Here is a 23,974-nt window from a genome sequence, read left to right as displayed (position 1 = left end):
CCATCTATTTCCCTGCAAATGCCATGATTTTGTCATTTTTTAGTGCTGAGTAATACTCCATTGTGTATAAATGCCACATTTTTTAATCCATTCATCTATTGAAGGGTATCTAGGTTGGTTCACAGTCTAGCTATTGTGAATTGTGAACATCCATGTAGCAGTATCCCTGTAGTATGCTCTTTTAAGGTCTTCAGGGAATAGTCTGAGAAGGGCAATAGCTGGGTCAAATGGTGGTTCCATTCCCAGCTTTCCCAGGAATCTCCATACTGCTTTCCAAATTGACCGCATAGTTTTCCCAATATTTTTCCTCTGTGCTAAGAATTGAACCAAGGGCTTTGTGCATGCTGGGCAAGTGCCCTACCCCTGAGTTACACCTGCAGCCCTCCTTCCATGTTTTGAGGCCATTCTTTTTAAGGCCAGGGATTGAACTTGGGGGCACTTGACCACTGAGCTACATCCCTAACTTTATTCTGTATTTTATTTACAGACAGGGTCCAACTGAGTTCCTTAGCACCTTGCTTTTACTGAAGCTGGCTTTGAATGGTGCTTCTCCTGCCTCAGCCTCCCGAGCTGCTGAGTACAGTCATGTGTCACCCCCCCCAGTCCATTCTTTACACTAAAATCATTTCCAATGTCTTTTTAAGATTTTTCAGGAGAGAAAGGAATTTATCTATAGGAATGAACTTCAAATTCCCTTATTATTTTAACACAGAACAGTTGCAGTATTGCTCCAAATCATAAATGGAATTAATTTAAGTTGTAAATCTTAGGACACCTATAATTCATATGACAGTAAAAGCTAGAATAAATTTCTAGAAGCCATTGATGATTACGTATTATGTGCTCTTGCACTTAATAGCTGTCCTTCAGATGTGATTATTCATTTTGACAAGTCTTTTTTTTTTTTTTTTGACAAGTCTTTATTTAGCTCTTTCTAATAGGGTAGGCAGTATCCTAGGTTCTAAACAGACTTTTCAGCTGAGTGTTTTTATAATAATAATAGTAACTTCTTTTACAAAGCCATTTTATAAGCCCTATTTTAAGCTTTCTGCATATTTTATCTCAGATTTCTCACATATATCTTATAAGAGAGGAACTGTTATCCCACTTATAGCTGGGAAAACTGAAGTACAAAAAAAGATTACATATTAATTTCTTGTCAATTACCCTGGTAGGAAATAATGGGGCAAAGACTCAAACTTAGTAAATCTGACCTCTAGCCCAAATTCTTCTATAATTTATCATTTATTTATCTTAAAGCTTCCATGTATCTGAGTTAATCTCTTTCCTAACAACATTTTTTTTCCCATTAGCAACTGAACTACATTTATATCTTTTAAAATGTTATGGTTTGTAATCCCAATACTCTTAGTATTTTAACAAAGTAATTGTTGATTCCTTCATCCTTTTTGTCTAAATAAGTATGTAACTCTGGGACAAAAATGTTTTCATTTAAAACCTCTCCCACACCAATCAACTGAAAACATTCAGTTACTAACTTATATTGGAGTTCAGAAACTCACTGAATGTCGTATTAGGTTCCATCATGTTTTGTCATACCAGCCAAAATATAATACAGAAATAAGTAAATAAACTTGTAACAGCAAGTTTCATATGCTGTCACATCAAATAGTTCTACTAATTCTACCAGTCCTAGGGCTGGGACCATAGCTCAGTGGTAGAGTGCTTGCCTTGCACAAGTGAGGCACCACATAAAAATAAACATAAAATAAAGGCATGCGGTCCATCTATAACTACAAAATTTTTTTTAAAAAAATAGCTCCACCTAATATAAGTTAATAGGAATAAATTCTAGTGTGTTTATAGGAAAGTGTACATTTTGCTAACGAACATAGGTTCTATATTCTCTATTTCCTAATTCCCTCATTCCCCCCTTTTTTTAAATGTGGAAAGATTGAACCATTTGTCTTTCAAAAGTGATCCAGATAAGGCATGTTAATAAAACTCCCTTGTTAACAGTATAGGAACACTGAGTATAATGTTTTGGTAGTATTGAAAATGTCATGACTTATAAAATCTTAGTGAAGTTAACTGGGGACTATATTTAGTAGTTTTATAGTGCAGTTTATACATTTTTAAATGTTCATTGTTATGTATGGCAAAGGTGAAATAATCTCAGATCAACATATTTCCTTCATAATTGATCTTTCTAAGAGAATATTGGATCTTGTAATTCTACTCTTCAAATTTCTCTTCACATCTCACCCCATTTACACTCATTTATGAGTGTAAATAGTAAATAGTGTACCTAGTCCTTATTCCTTACCCACCTGCTTTTAACTTGTTTAGTCTTCTGGCCTTTATATATGTTTGTCACTGCCTGATCACCCTTATACCTCCATCCCTACTCTTTCTTTCTTTCTTTTTTTTTTGCTTATCTTAGGTCTATTTTTAAATACCTGTCCCATCTCATCTTAAACTTCCCCCATCACAGTGTTTATTATTACATTGAATTGAAATTGATTATTCACAAGTCTTTTCTGTTTCATCACTGTACTGTCAGTTCATTGAGAACAGAGATGATATATTTTTAATCTTTGTATTCAGGGCTTAGCACAATGCTTGGCACATAGAAAGCTCTTAAAGATGTTTGTTAAGTGAATAAAAGTCATCTCAAATATAAATCGTTTTTAAATCAAGTGTTAGCTTTCTATAAGAACAACTTTTAAAATAATACCTAAATATAATGTTAGTAAGTATTAAAAGCTTTTTTAGTTACTAGTCATCATGTGAATAATTAATAAGACAAACACAAGATCCTGGGGTATTATGTCTTATGTGAGATTTTTTTTACTGTAAGAATATGAAGGTGCTTGGTCCTATATTATTATCTTAACAATTTCTTTAGAAACAGTTTTAGTATCAGTTATTGTTTTACTCAGCTTTTTTTACTGCTGTCACTAAAAGATCTGATCAGAACAGTTTTAGGAGGAAAAGTTTATTTGAGGACTCACAAAGGCCGTCTCCATTCCTTAGGTTTCGAGGTGAGACAGAACATCATGGCAGGAGAGTGTGGCAGAGGAAAGCAGCTCACATGATCAGAAAGCCAAAAGAGACTCCACTTACCAGATTAAAAAAAGCCCCACCCCCAGTGAACAATTTCCTCCAGCTACCTCCAGTTACCACTCAGTTAGTCCCATCAGGATTCATTCACTGAATAAGGTTTTAACCCAATCATTCATTTCTCCTTCAAATCTTCTTGCATTATCTCACACATGAGCTTTTTGGGTACCTGGGTATGGTCCATTCATGATGATTCTGCTCAGAGACAGGCAGAATCCTGCAGTGTCTGTAGAAGAGGCACCTGAGCCTATTCTTTCCCCATGGAGAAGCTTGTGATAGAATATCCATTTTAAGTCCTTACCAGGTTTACACTGAATAGCATAGCAACAGCAGATTTGGGGAAAACCTGGACTTGGATTGCCTGATAGTGTTGAAACAGTGACAACACACCAACAGCATTCTTCCACAAACCTGGACTTGGGGTGCCATCTAGTGCTAAAATAGCATAATTTATTTCAGGCTAAGAGAAAATAAATATTCTGCCCAGAATTTCTAGAAAGAAGCATGAACAAAGCCAGATAAGAAAAACTGGAAAAAATTTCTAATCCTTCAGTGCCCAGATGACACTGCATACAAAGCATCAAGAACTTTCAGAAAGGGCTGGGAATGTGGCTCAAGTGGTAGCGTGCTCGCCTGGCTTGCGTGCGGTCCGGTTCGATCCTCAGCACCACATACAAACAAAGATGTTGTGTCCGCCAATAACTAAAAATACTTATTAAAAAAAATTCTGTCTCTCTCAAAAAAAAAAAAAAAAAAGAAAAGAACTTTCAGGAAACCTTGACCTCAATGGTCAAAATAAAGTGCCAGAGGAACTGGGGCTGTGACCCAGTGGTAAAGTGCTTGCCTGGCACGTGTGAAGCACTGGGTTTGATCCTCATCACCACAAAAAAGTAAATAAATAAATTATTTTTTTAAAGTGCCAGAAACTGAGGAGATAGTGATCAATTTGGGCTAACTCCCCAATGGAGAATTTAAGACAGCTATTTTAAGGAAACTCAGTGGGCTTCTAGGTAACATAGAGAATTCAATACTCTATATGAGCAACTTATCAGAAATAACAAAAATGGAAGCAACTTTAAAGAAAAATTCTTCATCTGAAAAATACACTAAATGAAGTTAAAAATGCAATGGAAGGCATCAGTAGCAGGATAGATCAATTAGGAAATAAAGGATTGGTTATCTTGAAGACAGGCTGTTTGAAAATGCATTTGGAGGAGATAAAAGGGGGGAAATGGAGGGGAATAAAGAAGGCTTATGGGAACTATGGACAGCATTAAAAGAGCAAATATTTAGTCCCATTTAATTTAACCAGTCTACCCCAATACATCTTTTAATTAAGCTTTCAAAGGTCAATAATAAAGAGAAAATTCTTAAAATTGAAAGAGAAAAACAACACATAAGGATATCCCAATACCTGATAGCAGACTTCTCAGCAGAAACCTTATAATGTAAAAGAAAAAAGGCATGAGATTTTTCAGAGTACTAAAGGAAAAATACTTAGAAAATACTCTACCCAGCAAAGTTCCATTCCCCACAAAAAATAAAAGCCGAGAGAATATATCCCCACCTGACTTTGTATGAGAAATGCCATAGGAAGTTCTCCAAACTGAAAGAAAGAGACATTACTAAAGGAAAACATGAGAAGGCATAAAACTCACTGGTAACTATTACAATTCAGGATATTCTTGTATTATAAATATGGTGTGTAAACCATTCACATAAGGGTATTCCATATAAAGACCAAAACAAAACAAAACAAAATAATAACTACATTTGTATGTTAAGAGAGGTAATAAAGATAGGTATAAAACAGGACACCAAAAAGTCAAATTGTGGGAAGAATGGAGTGCAAATGTGAAGGGTTTTTTTTTTTTTAATTTGCATATTTCCAGTTTCTTTTTGTTTGTTTTGTGTCTTTATAATCATATTCAGCTACTATCATTTCACAATAACTTTATGATCAAAAAGTTTGTTTAGGCTTCATGATAACCACAAAGCAAAAATCTGTAAAAGACAAACTAAAAATAATAAGGAATCAAAACACATTACTATAGTAAATCACTGAGACACTAAGGGAGGGAGAAAGAAAAAAGGGAACTACAATAAAATTAGAAAACAAGTTCAAAATGTCTTACCCATTAATAATTACCTTGAATTTAACATTTATAATTACTGTGTCCTACCTTGTGAATGGACAAAAAAAAAAAAAAAGAACCAACTCTGTTTTGCAAAAAAAAAAAAAAAAAAACCTCACTTCTGAAAGTAAAGGGATAGAATAATATATCCCATGCAAATGATATCCAAAAGAAGACAGGAGTTGCCATACTTATTTCAGTAAGAAGTGGGGTACTGTAGATTGAACCCAGGGGCACTTAACATTGAGCCACATCCCCAGCCCTTTTTATTTTTTATTTTGAGATGGGGTCTTACTAAGTTGCTTAGGGCCTCACTAAATTGCTGAAGCTGACCTTGAACTTGTGATCTTCCTGCCTCAGCCTCCTGAGTTGCTGGAATTACAGGCATGCGCCACTGTGCCTGGATTCCATACTTATTTCAGATGAAATAGACTTTAAGTTAAAAGGGTTTGAAAAATGAAAAAAATGTACCTAATCAATCATTCATACATATATATGAATGATTGATTAGAAAGACAAAAATATTTTGTACATTCTTAAGCTATAGGTTTATTGGAAAAAATTAGATTGACATCAAGGATAGGAAAATTAAAAGTTCTTATCTTTAATCATCCTAAGACCCCACATAGTACCACATGAGCTGGTTTAAAAGAATATAAATGATTTCTGTTTTTATAATTCCTAACATAAGATTTGAGGATAATTCAGAAGCTTTAGAACTGTAATGGCTGTATTAGTGATTTTATTCACAAAATGGTTCAATTTTTCAGTGTATATGCAGAATAAAAGTTAAGTTATAACTTTTTAAAGACAATGTGTATGAGCATGTGCTTTCTATAAGAAAATAATGTATTGTTAAAAAATAATTTGAGAATCATAAGTTAAATTACCTTATATTAAAGGCATCTTAGTCCATTCCTGATGTTTAACAAAATACCTTAGAATGAGTAATTTATCAAAACACAACAAAACAAAAAAATCTTATTGCTCATAGTTCTGGAGGCTAGGAAATCACAGGATCAAGACACTGGCAGATTTATTGTCTGGTGAGCATACTTTGCTTCATAGATGGTGCCTTCTTGCTGTGTTCTAACATGGCTAAAGGGACAAACAAGCTCCTTCAGGCCCATTTTGCAGGGACACTAAATCCCATTCATGAAGATGAACACTCATAACCTAATTACATCTCAGGGGCACCACCTATTAATATCATCACCATGGGAACAGATTTCAACATACGAATTTTGGGAAGACATATGCATAATACAAACAATAGCAGAAGCTACCTCTCAGTAACATTTACTATGAACCAGGCATTATTCTAGACACAAAGGTAAAATAATTGGCTTAAGATCTCTTAGCTAGTGAGTAGCAGATTGATTTGAACCTAGGTAGAATGGATCCAGAGTTGGTGCTCTTAATCAGTACACTGTCAAATAATGAAGTCTAACTCACCTCTTCATTACAACACTTTGAGAAATTGGCAAAGGGTTGCTTAACAAGGTGAATTTGTCATATTCTTTGACAAAAGCTAAAACTTTAAGTGTACCGGAGGGCAAAATTTCTGGCAAGGAAAATAAGTTGAACAACAAAAATAAGATAATGGACCACTGAGCCTTAGAGCAAAATATAACAGTACTGTAATATTGAATAAACAAACATAATATAAGAATAGCCTTATTTAATGGCTGAAGTTGGCTCCCTCTATAGTCTAAGGTAAGACATAGGAGGTCACAGTGTTTCCTTTTATGTAGTTCATGTATTCAGCTGTCTTTCATCCTCAGTCACAGACCTCTCCCGTTGTCTGATTTGGGCTGGCCTTTGCCCACACTCTAATTTAACATTTGCAGTCCTCTGTTTATCTGATATTTCTGTGTTGTCCACATGTAGAGTTTGTTAGTGACATTAAATAGCAAAAGTTCCTCCCCCCATCATGAATATTTCAATCCATGCTCCTATATCTCATTTTGAAGATAAATAGACCAGTTTGGTTGGAAGAATGGTTTTTGTAGTATAGTTTCTGGGAAGAAAAGATTACAAGAGTGAAGTAGAGGCTAGATTGGAAATCCTTGAATACCAGGCTAAAGAGTTTTGTGTAGTGTTTTGACAGTGATGTGAGATTGTAGGAGGGATGTTTTTGTTTTTGTTTTCTCCCAAGGAGGTGGGATGCTGTTTAAAATCAGTACTTCAGGAAAATCAATCTCAACCACTGTGAATATTTTGTAAAAGAATCTAGAGATTGAAGATTAGAAGACCAATTAGACACTTGGTACACTGATTAAGATGTGAGGTGTTGAGTTTTAAGAGGATTAGTAGAGTGTCTCGATTAGACTAAAAAGGGATGAATGCAAAAGACATTTCAAAGGCTACTAGTGATTGTAAGGAAAAAAGGGAAAGAAAAGGAGGCTAGCTATATATTTGATGACTACATGCATCATAGATTCATAAATATTCATGGAAAGGTCTCAAAGCAAGAAGTTAATTTAGGGGGAAGGTAAATTCATGGTGAAGAAAAAAATATTCCAGTTGAGTTAAACATTAGTACTCTTCAAGAGACATGATAACTAGAGATGCAGCTTCTGGAAGAAATGCGCTGAGAAGTAATTGCTGAAACTGAAAATGGATATGCTCTCTAATTAATGAGATATGGAATAAGACAAAATGATTAAGACCAAATCTTGGTATACAGCCTCATTTAGGGAATACCTACAGGAAATCACCAAAATTGGCAAAGAGAAGGTGATCCTGAGAACTGAAAGAGAACCAAGAAAGAACAAGGTTCTCAAAATAAAGTGGCAAGAAAGTTTCAAGGAGTGATCAGTACTATTAAATGCATCTCAGAGTATGAAGAGAATAAAAACAGAAAAAGAAGACTTGTTCTTATATATTACATCCTATTGTTTGTAAAATAGATACTTTTAATAATATTGTTTTTTAGTGTCTTCTAAAGACTTCTGAATATAGAAGGTTTTATATGCTTACATAGAGAACTTGGAAAATTCAAAAGGGTCTAGGAAAAAATTAAAATTTTTCCATAATCCCACTACTAAGAGAGATCTGTCAATATTTTATTACTTGTGTTTCCAGTATTGTTTCAATTTATATACACAAGTATAGATTATTTTTTCCATACATGAAAGTCTCCCTTTTTCCAGTTACTTTGTAGTATACATTTTATACTACAGAGCCATAGTACAGAAACCACATGATATTGTCACCAAACCAGACATGTAGACTAACGGTATAGAATAGAAGACACAGAAACAAACCCACATAAATAGTTAAATCACACTAGACAAAGGCACCAAAAACATACATTGGAGAAAAGATAGCCTCTTCAACAGATGGTGCTGGGAAAACTGGAAATTCATATATAGAAAATAAAATTAAACCCTTATTTGTCACCCTGCGTGAAACTCAACTCAAAGTGGATCAAAGATTTAGGCACCAGAATAGAGACCCTGCACCTAATAGAAGAAAAAGTAAGCCCAAATCTACCATGTTGGCTTAGGAACTGACTTCATTAACAAGAGTCCTAAAGCGCAAGAAGTAAAATCAAGAATCAATAAATGGATGGATTCAAACTAAAAAAGCTTCTTCTCAGCCAAGGAAACAATAATGTGAAGAGAGAGCCTACAGAATGTGAGAAAATCTTTACCAAATGCACCTCAGAGCATTAATCTCCAGGATATATAAGGAACTCAAAAAAATCTTAAAACTGGGGTTGGGGATTTGGCTCAAGTGGTAGCGCGCTCACCTGGCATGCATGAGACAGACACTGGGTTTGATCCTCAGCACCACATTAAAAAAAGTAAAATAAAGGTATAAAAAAAAAGACAAATAACCCAATCAATAAATGGGCAAAGGAGCTGAACAGGCACTTCACAGAAGAAGAAATACAGTCGATCAACAAATATATGAAAAAATGTTCATCTCTAGCAATCAGAGAAATACGAATCAAAACTTAGCTGGGCTTGGTGGCGCATTCCTGTAATCCCCAGGAGCTTGGAAGGTTGAGCAAGGAGGATGGAGAGTTCAAAGTCAGCCTTGGCAACAGCAAGGTACTAAGTAACTCAGTGAAACCCTGTCTCTAAATAAAATATAAAATAGGACTGGGGATGTGGCTCAGTGGTCAAGCACCCATGAGTTCAATCCCCAATACCCCCCCAAATAAAAAAAAAATACAAGCAACAATAAATGACAATGAGGATATCGGGGAAGGTACACTACTGGTTGGACTGCAAATTGGTGTGACCATTATAGAAAGCAGTATGGAGATTCCTCAGGAAACTTTGACCCAGCTATCCCATTCCTTGGTTTATACCCAAAGGACTTAAAAATCAGCATACTACAGTTACGCAGCCACATCAATGTTTATAGCAGCTCAACTCACAATAGCTAAACTATGGAATCAACCGAGGTGCCCTTCAATAGATGTGTGGATAAAGAAAATGTGGTATATATATTCAATGTGGTATAGAATATTACTCAACTTTAAAGAAGAATGAAATTATGGCATTTGCCAGTAAATGGATGGAGCGATAGAGGTAGAGAATATCATGCTAAGCAAAATAAGCCAGTCTCAAAAAAAAAAAACAATATTTTCTCTGATATGCAGATGCTAATTCACACTAAATGTCGCAGTTAGGGAAGAATAGAGGTACTCTGGATTAGACAGGGGAGTGAAGAGAGGGGAGGGATGGGAAGATATGAAGAATAGTAGAATGAATCTGACATTATTACTCTGTATGCATATATGATTACACAACTGGTGTGATTCTACATCATGTACAACCAGAAGAATGAGAAGTTATACTCCATTTGTGTATGATGTGTCAAAATGCATTCTGCTATCAGTGTCCATGTTGTTTCCAATAAGTAGTAATTCAATTTTCTTTTTAAAATTTTTGAACTGCCTGAAGAATTTGAAAAACTTTTTTTTTTTAGTGCTTGTAAAACCTAAGAACATTATGTTAAATGAAATAAACCCAACACAGAGAAACAAGTACCACATGTTCTCACATGTGTAGAAGTTAAAAAAAAAAAAAAAGTCATGTTGAATGTGTAGTAGGCTGGGAAGACTGGGAAGATAAAGAGAGGCTAGATTTGATTAGTGCACACTATATGCATGGGTTGAAATATCACAGCAAACACCGTTGATGTGCATAATTATTACACATTAATCAAAAAATAAAATATTTTTTAAAATGAACTACTCAAAAGCATATCTACTCTCGGTGTTAAGGCTGCTTATTTCAGAGCTAAGAACAAACAGAATGTTTAATAACAGAAAATTCTGAAGGTATGGTAAAAACACCTTTCATTCTTATTTCATATTTGATCTATTTAATCAGTAATATTTTGATAGATTTTAAAAGTTGGACATAAGAATGAAGCAAGTTTAGAGTTTGACATTTGACATTAATGCTTTTAGACATTTAAGAAAGTCATCTTTATTAACGGGAAAATAATCTAGATAATATAATTACAGGGAGACAAAATGTATACCAAGTAATGGACATGCTTTATTAATTTATTAAGGGCACTGTTAACAGATTTTTTAAAATGATAAGAGTCATATATACTCAATTCTATGTTGATAGACATTTTGGCACAGTTTTTCACTATTATAAACAATCTTTTAATGAATGTTGGTATACAGATATTCCTCTATATTTCCCTAAAACAAAAATCTTAAAAATTTAAACAGTAGTAGTATTCAAGTGACTAAAAAACTTTCAAAGTTTTTTTTCAAATGGATGTATTTTTAATTTTACCATATTTCATTGCTATCTGCTACTCGCAAAGTTCACAAAGAAGCACATTTACAAGGATTTTAGTTCACTGTATGTCTAGATTTGTTTCTGTAATTTCTAGGTACATATATAGATAGTATAATTTTTCAGTTTACTCACTTTTCCAAATGTTTTGTAGCCATGTTGAATGTGAAATGATCCAGAATAATGGGGATTGTCAATGTGAAGAATTCTGAACATTGAAACATGCGCTCTTTAATTGTGATTAGATATAACTTCAAAATTGTATCCTGGGACTTTTGTACCTTAAACATCATATGGGGTTTATAAGAAAGGACTTGGAAACCACAAGGTTTCCACAAAGACATATATAAAGAATTATACTGGTTTTTTTTTTTTTTTTTTTGCTTCTGTGGTGCTGGAGATTGAACCCAGGGCCTCATGTGTGCTAAGGACATACTCTATCACTGAACTACACCTTTAGCCCCTATGTACTTGTTTTTCACCCAAGAGACTTAGAAGAAAATTTCCTAAAGGAACCATGACATAGGTTACCATGTCATTTTTATTACATTTGGTCTACAGAATATGGATAATGAATTTGCTTCAGTGAGAACAGTATATGGATGCTTGCTTGTTCAGTGACCTTCAGTTTGGCATTTATTATTTAATGCTCTCAGATGGCATAGTTTGAAAGATTATGCTGCAGAATGAGGTAACTCCATTCTTCATTCAAGTTGTCATTTCACCTTTTTCATCATTTGTGTTCTCTCCTTTCTAGTTGCCAGATACATACTATATGAAAGTAAAGTACAGAAAGGTACTTCTACTTTGAAGTAAAGTAGAAAGAAAGAGAAAAAAAATAGCTTTTCTATCCTAGAAAGAAAAGTATTATTATATTACACCTGTATGTAGATGTTTATTTCTATCACTGTATATTTGATAATATTTTTCTTATCTGAATTTCATTGTTGGGTTTAAGTTGTTTTGTCATATTTTTAAATACATATTTGCTAATTTGTTATTCTGTTCTCATAGTTTTCAGCATATGATCTCATCCCATCTCCAAAATTAAAGCCCTCCCAAGGAATACCAGTCAATGATGATTTATGTTTTAGCAGAAAAAGAGTATCAAGAAACTTGTTTCAGAATAGTCGGGATTTTAACTCAGATTCCCTTCCTGTGTGTGCTGCTGGTAAGTAAAAGTTGCAGGTGATGAACATATTCAAGTTAAAAACTTCTTTAAAATCCATAGTCCATTTGAGGAGTCAAAGAACTTATAATCTAGTAGGAAATTCAGATTCAATAAATATTTATTAAAAATCTGATAAAAATGTTCATTTTAAAATTATTGTTTTGGGCTGGGGATATAGCTCATATGGCGGGGATATAGCTCATATGGCATAGTGCTTGCCTCATATGCACAAGGCCATGGAAGAAAGAAAGAAAGAAAGAAATTATTGTTCATGAGACCATGAAAGGTTTGTTACTGAATTCTGTTAAAGTAACAAAGTAAGACAATATTCACTTAATGAAACATTCACATTTATTGAGTTCTTCTATGAGAGGGGCTTTCTAAATACCAGGGATAGAGCAGTCAACAGGAGAGGAGAAACTTTCAACCTAATAAAGTTGTCATTTCTAAATGGAAGATTTGGTAGATTAGATGATGATATATGCTGGATAAAAATAAAACAGAGGGCTGGAATTGAAATTCAGTGGTAGAGCGCTTGCCTTGTGTGTGTGAGGAACTGGGTTTAATCCTCAACACCACATAAAGATAAATAAAGATATTGTGTCCGTCTACAACCCAAAAAAAATTTTAAAAAATAAAATAAAATAAATAAAACAGAAGTGGAATATGGACTACTGTTTTAAGTAATACAGTGAAAGATAGCCGTATTCAGATGAGAATATTTGGGGCAAGCTAATAGATACCAAGAGAGAAGAATAAATAATTTCAGGAAGAGAGAACAGTCAGGCGGAGTAACTGCATAAGAACATACATGGGACATGCATGAGAAAGATAAAAGAGGCTAGTTATGCCTGGAATGAAATGAGTAAGAGGAAGAGAAGTAAAAAATTAAAGAAATAATAAAGGTCCTTAAATATAAGAACCACTGAGCTATTGAATGAACTTTAACTTTTACTCTGAATGAGAGAGATTTTAAAGAAAGAAGTGACATCAGTTGCTTTTTTGTTTTCCAAGCTCATTTTGGATTTCATATTTGAAATAAATTTAATGAGGACACAGGCAAAAATGGAGAACTGATTAAGATTCCCTTGTCATGATCCTGGTTAGAGTTGATGGAAACTTTCACCAGAACTAAAATAGCAATGAACATAGTGAAAGGTGATTAGATTCTGATTATATGTCAGAGGTAAAGTTGACATGATTTGCTGGTAGATTGGATATTGAGTGTGAGGAAGAAAAGTCAAAATGCTTTAAGAATGTTCTACTAGAGCAACTGGAAAGATGTTTAATTGCCTAAGTGTTACAGAAAGTAAATATTGCTGTTCATGGTCATTGCCATGGGCTATAAAAGAAGGAAAAGTCATTTATGATTCATGTGGTACAAGCAGTTAGAAGGGAACTATGAGGGACATGAATATTTACATTAGGAATGGACTTGATATTCTGAGAGTTGTATCAAGGCAAGATTCATTTTAGATGATGAAAGATAAATTGGGACTCAAGGAACCCTTGAATGCTCAAAAATTTGAACTTATATTTGTAACATTTATATTTATATTGAACTTATATTTGTAAGCCTTAAGGAGCAATAGAGATTTTCTTTTATTAAGAAAAAGAAGCTAGAGTGACAAGGTTGTAAGGAATAAAATCAGGAAAATATGATATTTTGATATAAAAGATAAGGAGAATAGAGAAGAATTTCAAAATTTAGTCTTCAGATAAAAATGAGACATTAGGGTAATTACACTGCTATGATTTTTCCTGTGTATGTTAATAAGCTTGTATTCTTTTTTCTTTCTTTTTTTCTTTTTAATATTTTGTAGTTATAGATGGACAGAATGCTTTATTTTGTTATGTGGTGCTAAGGGGTGAACCCAGTGCCTCACATGTGCTAGGCAAGCACTCTGCCACTGAGCCACAACCCCAGCCCTTATTATTTTTTCTATGAAAAAAACAAACAAAAAAATGGAAATGTGATGACAAAAATGATACTAGTGGGAAGGTAAAATGGTTTAGAAAGTAAAAATATTTATTCAATATCCAAGTTCTATCAGTTTTGGAAATTTTGGACAAAGTTTGGACATGGTATTATTTCTTCTAGGACAATTTATGGACCTTAATGCAATATACAGTTCCATAGTATTTTCAAGCAGAAATAAAATGTCTGGATGAGCTTAGGATGTGTTATGTTAGGAAAGAAAGTAGAAGAGTTCTGGGGTAGGAACTTTTTGGGGTAGTAAGCATCCTTAAGATACCAGGAAGAAGGGGAGCCAGGTCTGGAGAAACATTCCATGGTAAGAAAAGGGAGAAAGCAGAAAGAAATTGCCTTTGTGTATTTTCTTTAAAATACCTTTCCTTTCCTTGTTCTTTACCAGTTTGTATTCAGTCCTTTTAAACCCCTGCCATTTCTCAGATTTACCCATACCCAAAGCTATCTGACTTTTTTGTTTGCCTGACTTACTGTACTTATATTACTATTTTTTTTTCACCAGTATACACCAACATTTGATGTATTCATGGAATAAAGTTTACTTTTACTTTTGTGTTTTTTTCCCCACTTTCCTTTAAAAGGCACTACTGGGACTCATCAGATGAATCTTCCTGGGAAATGTGGACAACTTGGATTTTCACAGATATGTGGTAAAACTGGCAGTGTGGATTCTGATTTACAGTTCCTGGGGACAACTAACAGTCATCCAGATAAAGGTATAAGTTCTAGATTTATTTGGAAACAAATGATTTATAAATATTTGGAATGATTTCCAACACTAGCTTATGTTACTTTGTGTAATTTTAATCATCACAATAAAAATGTATGTTATATTTTAATAACATTTTTAATAATACTTATCTATAATGTTAGCATTTGTAATCTTGTTATAAATGTGACTGATTAAAATTAAAAGCTTAGGTTGGGCACGGTGGTACATGCTTGTAATCCCAGCAGCTCGGAAGGCTGATATAGGAGGATCGTGAGTTCAAAGCCAACCTCAGCAAAAGCAAGGTGCTAAGCAATTCAGTGAGACCCTGTCTCTAAATAATAAAATACAAAATAGGGCTGGGAATGTGGCTTAATGGTCAAATGCCTCTGAGTTCAATCCCCAGTACCCAAAAATAAAAAATAAAAATAAATAAAAAGCTTAGAAACTTATAATGGAAATGAGCAAGTATCTGAAAATAACACTATTTATTAAATAATACTGTATGAAGACAATTTTTCCACAACAGCTTTAAAATTTAAGGTTATTAGAAATGATTATGTGTACTGTTTGGAACTCTTAACTTCCTAACAAGCTATTATTTCAACAAAGAAACAAGATACAGAAGAAAAGGAAGGGTTTGAGACTGATTGTGTCAGCCACATGAATTTTGAGATTTAATATATTTTAAAGTTTCTTGCTAATTAATACCTTTAACAATTATTCTGTAGAGGTAGGATCAAATTAAATATTTCTAGAAATTTTTTTTTCTTTTTTGGGGTGATTGGGAATCTATTATGACCTACACATATGTTGAGTAAGGTCTCTACCATTTACCTGTTACCCTCAATCCTCAATCCCCATACCCCAGTACTAGGAATTTTACCCAAGGGTACTCTACCATTGAGCCATTTTTACTTTATAGCTTTGAGATTGGGTCTTGCTAAGTTGCCCAAGTTGGCCTTGAACTTGCTGTCCTCCTGCATCAGCCTCCCAAGTAGCTGGAATTAAAGGCATGCACCACTGTGCCCAGCTGAAAATGTCTTAATTTTGGGGGGGGGGTGAGCGATATCAAGGATTGAATTTGGGACAACAAACCACTGAGCCACATCCCCAGCCCTATTGTTTGTATTTTTATTTAGAGACAGGGTCTTACGGAGTTGCTTAGCATCTCACCATTGCTGAGGCTGGCTTTGAACTCATAATCCTCTTGTCTCAGCCCCCCCAGCCACTGGGAATTACAGGCGTGCACCACCACGCCAACTGAAAAGAAATGATCATTTGAAATCAATAAAGAAGATTTAGTTAATAAAGGACTTACATTTTAGCTATGTTTCTCACCACCTACCCAAAAGAGCTAAATGACTTCTTAAATTTTTTCTTTGTGGTGTTAATTCACAAAAAAATAGTTTAGTTCATCTTTCTTAATGATATGAGTATTTCCTAAATCTGACTATGAAATATTTCTGAGTCTCCTGATTAGTAGAAGCCAAGAAGATTCACTGTGTTGCTTATCTGTTCCTGTTTAGGCCATCCCTGAATGATACATTACCTCTGAAAATACCTCCACTCTTAGTGTATTTTCAGATCTGTGTAATGGCTCTGGTTCTCTGTAACCTTTCAGAATATATATTAGAACAGGAAGTATAAAGGGATATCCTGTTCTTCTAAGTGTAATAGAATTTAACTTAATAGTTGGCTATATATTAAAAATTCTCTCAGGACTGCGTCATCTCAATTTATGTTCCTCATAGGATCTCTGAAGGACTTGGGGAATGGATGTCAAATCATATACATGTTCTCATCCCAGTTTTAAATATTGTAGTGCTCCCAATATTGGTGTATGTTGCATGGTATTGAATCTATTTATATACATAAAAAATATCTGAGCCAGGGCCGTAGCACATGCCCGTAATCCCAGTGGCTCAGGAGGCTGAGACAGGAGGATCATGAGTTCAAAGCCAGTTTCAGCAACAGCGAGTTACTAAGCAACTCAGTGAGACCCTGCCTCTAACTAAAATACAAAATAGGGCTAGGGATGTGACTCAGTGGCCTATCCCCAGTACCCCGTCGCCCCCCCCCCAAAAAAAAAGATCTGATGTTTGATTTCTTTGTGAGAAATATTTTTAAATCTCCTAAAATGTATAATAAAACACTGCTTCAAAAGCATCAGAACCTATTAATAAAGCGCTGTAATTGAAATCAGGAAACTGAAATTTTTTATTTTATGTTAATCTGTAACTACCTAAGTCTGCATTTCCACCCAAGTAAGATTTGGTGATGGAAGGAGAGAGCTTAACCATGTCACATATGAATTAAAAGTTGAATGATATATCTTGATATAGGTCTTCAAAATTATTTGTTTCATTTACAGTATATAGTATAAAGCTATGTCTCTGTCATGTAAAATCATTTTTAAAACATTAAAGGAAAATTTAAGGGAACCCATAAAAGATTACAAATAGAAGTTTGGTTTAGTTGAAGAACAAAAAGAAAATACTAATAAAAGGGAAGAAAAAGTAATAAAGAACATAATAAAGAACACAAAAGAGGGGCTGGAGATATAGCTTAGTTGGTATAGTGCTTGCCTTGCATGTACAAGGCCCTGGGTTCAATCCCTAGTATCCCCCCTCCCCCGCCACACACACACACAAAAGATGGTAGAGGTCTGGGGCTATAGCTCAGTGGTAAAGCACTTGCCTAACATGTGTGAGGCACTAAGTTTGATTCTTAGCACCAAGTTTAAATAAATAAATGATAAAAGATGGTAGAATTAAAACCAAACATATTAATAATTCTGTAAATATAAATAGATAGGATTAATTATTTTAATTATGGAGATTCGATTATTTGTTTATTTATTTGTGCTATAGATTGAACCCAGGGGTATTTTACCACTGAGATACATCCCTAATCCTTTTATTTTTTATTTGGGAACAGGGTCTTGCTAAGTTGCCCAGGCTAACCTCAAACTTGTGATTCCTCTGCTTCACCCTCCCAAATTTCTGGGATTACAGGTGTGCACCACCACACACAGCCAGATTTTTACCTTTTATTGAAATGCCATTTTTAAGAGTCAGATCTAAAATACATCATAATAGACTGGGGAAATGTAAAGCATGGAAAAAATATTCAAAGAAAAGCAGGTGTAAATTTGTTATTGATAGGGAGACCATGCACACTAAACCTAAAACCATTTTTAGCACTAGAATATCCTTTTAATGAGAAAAAGAACAATTCCCTAAGAAGATGAAACTTTTCTGTGTGTGTGTGTGTATGTGATATATACATATGTATATGTGTATATGTATATATAATTTGACAAGAAGAAAATTAATATGCAAAGGTTAGACAATTTTTTTAAATTTTTAGTTATAGGTGGACACAATGTCTTTATTTTACTTTATGTGGTGCTGAGGATCGAACCCAGTGCCTCACACATGCTAGGCAAGTGCTCTACCCCTGAGCCACAACCCCAGCCGCAAAGGTTAGACAATTTTAATAGCATAAGGAAATTTGATATTAGAAGATACAAAATAGTTGAAGACAAATTAAGTTAGATCTTTACCTCACACCGTATAAAAATACAAATACCAGATGGGTTGAAAATCTTAATGAAAAAAGAAAAAAAAACTTTAAACTCTGAGATGTGTATGTATAAATAACATGTTTTCTTTTTCTTTGTTACAGTATATGCTAGCGTAAATTTTGGCAGTAAGACCCTGCAAACATTTGGTAGTCAAACAGAACGTACTTCATCATACTCTGGTCCAAATCCAAGTCCAGGAGCCTTCATCCTTCCATCCTATCCTCTCTCATCACCTCGAACTAGTCCAAAGCATACATCTCCTCTTACTGTATCTCCAAAGAAGTCTCAAGATAATCCTGTTAATTTCTCAAATTCCTGGCCTCTAAAAAGCTTTGAAGGATTATCAAAACCAAGTCCACAGAAAATATTCATCAGCCAAAAACCATCTGACCCTACAAGTAGAAATGATGGTAAAAATCTGTACTTTGTTTAAATTTATTTATGTATTTAAATTAGTACTTGATATAAGGTTGTTAGATCTTTAAAAGCTGATAAATTGTTTTCTCTAAATTAGTCAATATGTAGAAAAATATTTACTAGTGTACTTAAGAAAGGTCAAATATATATTATATAAAATTCAGTTAGAATGATCATATCTTTTCTTATTCTCATTTAAAAAATTTTTTTCAAAACCAAGCTATTAATAACAAATAACGTATATTGCCTCAAAGCCTACTAATAAATTTTAGCATTACAAATATAAAATATCATGCATATTATTCACTGTAATTAATGTCATTCATTTTTCAACATTTATTGAATGCTTATAAAATATACTAAAATTATTTTGAATAGTGGTTTTCTTTTAATTGTTAGAAACCAAAACTTTTTTTAGTAATATCCCATTCCAAATTCTTAAAATTAGCATATCAATTCATTCAAGACAAATCTAATCTCAAAAAGTTCTACATGCGGGACTTGGGTTCTGGCTCAGAGAGAGCATTTGCCTGGCATGTGTGAGGTTCTGGGTTCAATCCTCAGAAGCACCACATATAAATAAATAAAGTAAAAAAATCCACTAGCAACTAAAAAATATTTAAAAAAAAAAAAAAGTTCTACATGCTTTTCTATCTCAAGCCACTGAGGTAAGATGATCTACCTTTAACCCCGTAACACTAATGTTCTAGTTTATAACCATAGTCAGTTTATCGCATATTCAGTCAATTGTATCACTTTTTCTTAACACTCAACCTTCATAGCCTTCTATTAATTTCTTTGTCTTCTCTGTAAGATCAAATATTATATTAAAAGTATGTTTAATAAACCAGGCATGGGGCTGGGGTTGTGGCTCAGCGGTAGAGCGCTCACCTCACATGTGCGAGACCCTGGGTTCGATCCTCAGCACCACATAAAAATAAATAAGTGAAATAAAGGTATTGTGTTCAACTACAACTAAAAAATAAATATTTTTTAAAAATAAATATTTTTTAAAAAATAAATAAGCCAGGCGTGGTGCATGCCTGTAATCCCAACAGCTTGGGAAGCTGAGACAGGAGGATTGCAAGTTCAAAGCCAACCTCAGTAACTTATCAAGGCAATTTAGCAACACCCGTCTCAAAATAAAATATTAAAAAGGGCTGGAGATGTGTCTCAGAGGTGAAGCGCCCCTGGGTTCAATTGCCAGTACCAAAAAAAAAAGTATGTTTAATAGATCAAATGTATGTATATAAAATTCAGTTGAAATAATCATTTGTTTTATCTTTTTAAATAAATTTTTTAGTTGTAGATGGACACAATACCTTTGTTTGATTACTTATTTTTTTTTTTTTTATATGTGGTGCTGGGGATCAAACCCAGTGCCTCACGCATACTAGGCAAGGGCTGTACCACTGAACCACAACCCCAACCCTCATTTCTTTTCTTCTATTGCCATTTCAAAATTATTTTTCAGAACCAGGCAAATAATAGTGGTTTATAATAAACATGAACAGTATATGTTGCCTAACTTTGGGCTTATGGTGTAGCTCACTGTACAGCATTTGCATAGCATGTGGGAGGCCTTGAATTTGATCCCGAACAACACTGCCGAATCTTTATATAGCTTATTCTCCCCAATGCCCAGTATTACTGCTTTTTAGACACTAATCATTCAGATATTGCTTATACAATTATATCATACCAAAAAAGCAGCCCTTCTAGCTTATTTTGGACTTGATCATAACAAATATTAGTCATGATGACTTCTGTGATGATAAATAACAATTTAACTTGGTATACGTAACATTTTTATGTAATAAAAAATTTCAGGTGGCTCATTTTTGTTATATTAATAAGGGACACTGATACTTTTATTTCATCTCATTTTATTTATTTTGGATCCATCCATTTACTGAAAAATTCCATAATTTCATTCTTTAGAGTTGAGTAATATTCCATTGTACATATTTACACCATACTGTCTTTATCCATTCATCTATTGAAGGGCACCTAGGTTGGTTCCATAGCTTGGCTATTGTGAATTGAACTGCTATAAACATTAATGTGGCTGTGTTACTGTGGTCTGCTGATTTTTTTTTTAATATTTTTTTAGATGTTGATGGACCTTTTTTTTAAATTTTTTTTTATATGCAGTGCTGAGAATCAAATCCAGAATCAAATCAAATCCACATGCTAGGCAAGTGTTCTACCACTGGGCCACAACCCTAGCCCTGTAGTTTGCTGATTTTAAGTCCTTTGGGTATAAACCAAGGAGTGGGATAGCTGGGACAAATGGTGATGTGCCTTTTTATTTTTAAACGCTGTATTCCAGATATTTGTGACTATAATGCCTTTTTGTTTCTGGAAAAAAATAAAATACATACTTTTCATTCAGGAGAAAATTCTCCAGAAAAACCTAATCCAGTTCAACTTATACCTGCCTTGGTGAGATCACCATCTTCCCGACGAGGCCTAAATGGGACGAAGCCTGTCCCTCCCATACCAAGAGGAATAAACCTTTTGCCGGATAAAGCTGATTTAAGCACAGTGGGACATAAAAAGAAGGAACCTGATGACATCTGGAAGAATGAGAAAGACAGTCTTACAATTGATCTTTCGGAATTAAATTTCAGGGATAAAGATTTGGATCAAGAAGAGGTTAGAGCCATATATCATTTTTAATAATTTAAAAAATTTATGATTTCTGTAGTGTTATAGTTGCAGGAAAAATATCAGGTACTTTTTTATCCCATGTTTATTTTCTTATTTGTAAAAATATTTCATTACTGAAAATGTGAGAATACAGTGGATTATTAGGAAGAAAATTCATTACACCAGACTACCTCCCAGAATAATTTACTGTTCATACTATTGTATTTCCTACCAGATACTTTTTCTATGCATACATTACTCCTTCTGCATTAAAATTATGAATAATTACATAGAAATATGTTATTGCACTAGTTATTCTCAGTGAACAATTTGTCATATTTCTTTCCTGTTTTTTAATGAGTAAAATATAACATATTTCCCTTCCCAATCTAATTTCTCCCTCTTCTTCATCAGAGGGAATTACTATTACCATTAATTCATGTTTTATACTATTACCATTATTTCATGTTTTTGTTTGTTTGTTTGTTTGTTTAATGCTTTTTTTAGTTGTAGATAGACACAATACCTTTATTTTTTATTTGTTTTATTTTTATGTGGTGCCAGAGATCGAACCCAGTGCCTCACACATGATAGGCAAGTGCTCTACCACAACCCGGGCCCCATCACTGTAGTTTTTATTTATTTATGATATATTTATACAATTAATTTTGTCCTATTACTAGTCTTTGGCTATTGCAAACAATACTGCAGTGGACATTCTTGAGCATCAACTTTGTGCATATGCACAAACTTTTTTATCATTAAATTGAGATTATATTGTATAATCACTTTTTTAAAAACATTTTTTAGTTGTTGATAGACCTTTATTTTTTTATTTATTTATATGAGGTGATGAGAATCCAACCTATATAAACTCCAGATTCATTACATTATGGTTTGTTTGTTTGTGTTTCCCACTGTTCTGCATTGCCATAAGTCCATTAAGTGCATGAGTGCCTCACACATGCCAGGCAAGTGCGCTACCACTGAGCCACAACCCCAGCCCCTGTATATTTGCTTTTGAATCCTAGATCAGTCCATTTATGTTTTAAAAATGTTGCCAATATGATACATGGTAATTTTGTCAGAAGGAATATGGTTGTTGTATTTGTTTCAATTCAGAGTAATTTTTGATAGATGTTTCCTTTTTATCATTTCACTTTGTCTGATTTCATGTCAAAATATGAAATGGTTTTGTATTATATATGTAAACAGAAACTGTTAAGTCATGGCATTTTATAGTATTAATTTAGCCTGCTTTTAAGATGTTTGATGTAAGTTGACTTTAAAAAGAGACATCATGCAACTTTTGAAGTAGAATAGTATTCTTGTGTCACAAAAGAAAGTATATCAAGCAACTTTTACTTCTATATGCATTGTACATTGAAATTGATACATTTTAGAGTATTTAATACATATTGATATAGTATTTAAAATACCAAACATTTTCACTTTTATTACTTTGCTTAATAGTATCTCTTTGAGTTAAACAAAGCACCATATATTTTTGTTTTATTTGTGTGTGTGTAAGTATATATTTGTGTGTGTGTTTGGTTTTTGGAAGAGGCTCACAGATATTTTGTGTCTACACTTTGTGGTAGGTGAAAGTTGTCTACACTTTGTGGTAGGTCAAAGTGTAAGTCATAGGGCTAGAAGTCCAGGTCACTTAACTCCAGATTCATTACATTATGGTTTGTTTGTTTGTTTTTCCCACTGTTCTGCACTGCCATAAGTCCATTAATGTATTTGTTGAACCTGACTTTCAAGTGTGAAACTTAATAAATTTATGGACATTTTCATTACTCGAAGGCAAATATTTTCATTAAATGTTTAACCTTATGAATTAAAATATAAAAGCAGTTACATACTTCTGTATTCCTTAATTGGTTCAGAGTTCTATTCCCATCCTTAACGTGTTAGTTTCTCATTGTTTCAACCCTACATTTCTAAAAATGTTAGCTTTAGAAGTTATATACCATGATTTGTTCTCTAAACTCTTAACACTTATTAGCTAGATATAAACATCATACTTTAGAAAACTGCTTACTTGGGCTGGGGATGTGGCTCTAGCGGTAGCATGCTTGCCAGGCATGCGTGCGGCCCGGGTTAGATCCTCAGCACCACATACAAACAAAGATGTTGTGTCCGCCCATAACTAAAAAATAAATATTAAAAAATTCTCTCTCTCTCTGAAAAAAAAAAAGAAAGAAAAGAAAATTGCTTATCTTTTTGTTAACCTTCTGGAACTTGTAAGTAGCTACATCAGCATAAGATTAACTATACCTCTCTGACTTTAACTCAGATATCTACCATCTGATTCAGTGATTTATTAAGTAATTGAATTAATGCAGTATATTTAGACTTGTGCATGCTACCAAAAATATCATGGTGAATAATAACTGAGATTCTTCCTCACAAGGAGCTTACAACCTAGTAGGATGTTTTAT

The 23,974-nt window shown here is 33.7% G+C and overlaps 1 protein-coding gene across 6 annotated transcripts in view; it reads left to right on the top strand.

The window, feature by feature from the left end:
- Positions 1-23,974, top strand: part of Togaram1 (TOG array regulator of axonemal microtubules 1) — an 85,211-nt gene that overhangs the window by 17,868 nt on the left and 43,369 nt on the right. For 5 of the 6 annotated variants that reach the window (XM_013361339.4, XM_013361338.4, XM_078050186.1 and 2 more), the window contains exons 2-5: positions 12,014-12,170; positions 14,742-14,876; positions 18,560-18,868; positions 21,271-21,533. In XM_013361339.4, the coding sequence (XP_013216793.2) occupies positions 12,014-12,170; positions 14,742-14,876; positions 18,560-18,868; positions 21,271-21,533 (864 nt within the window). The remainder of the gene's footprint in view (positions 1-12,013; positions 12,171-14,741; positions 14,877-18,559; positions 18,869-21,270; positions 21,534-23,974) is intronic. The other variant, XM_021730688.3, reaches the window with a different exon arrangement.

This window comes from Ictidomys tridecemlineatus, chromosome 5 (assembly GCF_052094955.1).
Source record: "Ictidomys tridecemlineatus isolate mIctTri1 chromosome 5, mIctTri1.hap1, whole genome shotgun sequence".
Lineage (NCBI taxonomy): Eukaryota > Metazoa > Chordata > Mammalia > Rodentia > Sciuridae > Ictidomys > Ictidomys tridecemlineatus.
This window is presented reverse-complemented; position numbering and strand designations above follow the sequence as displayed.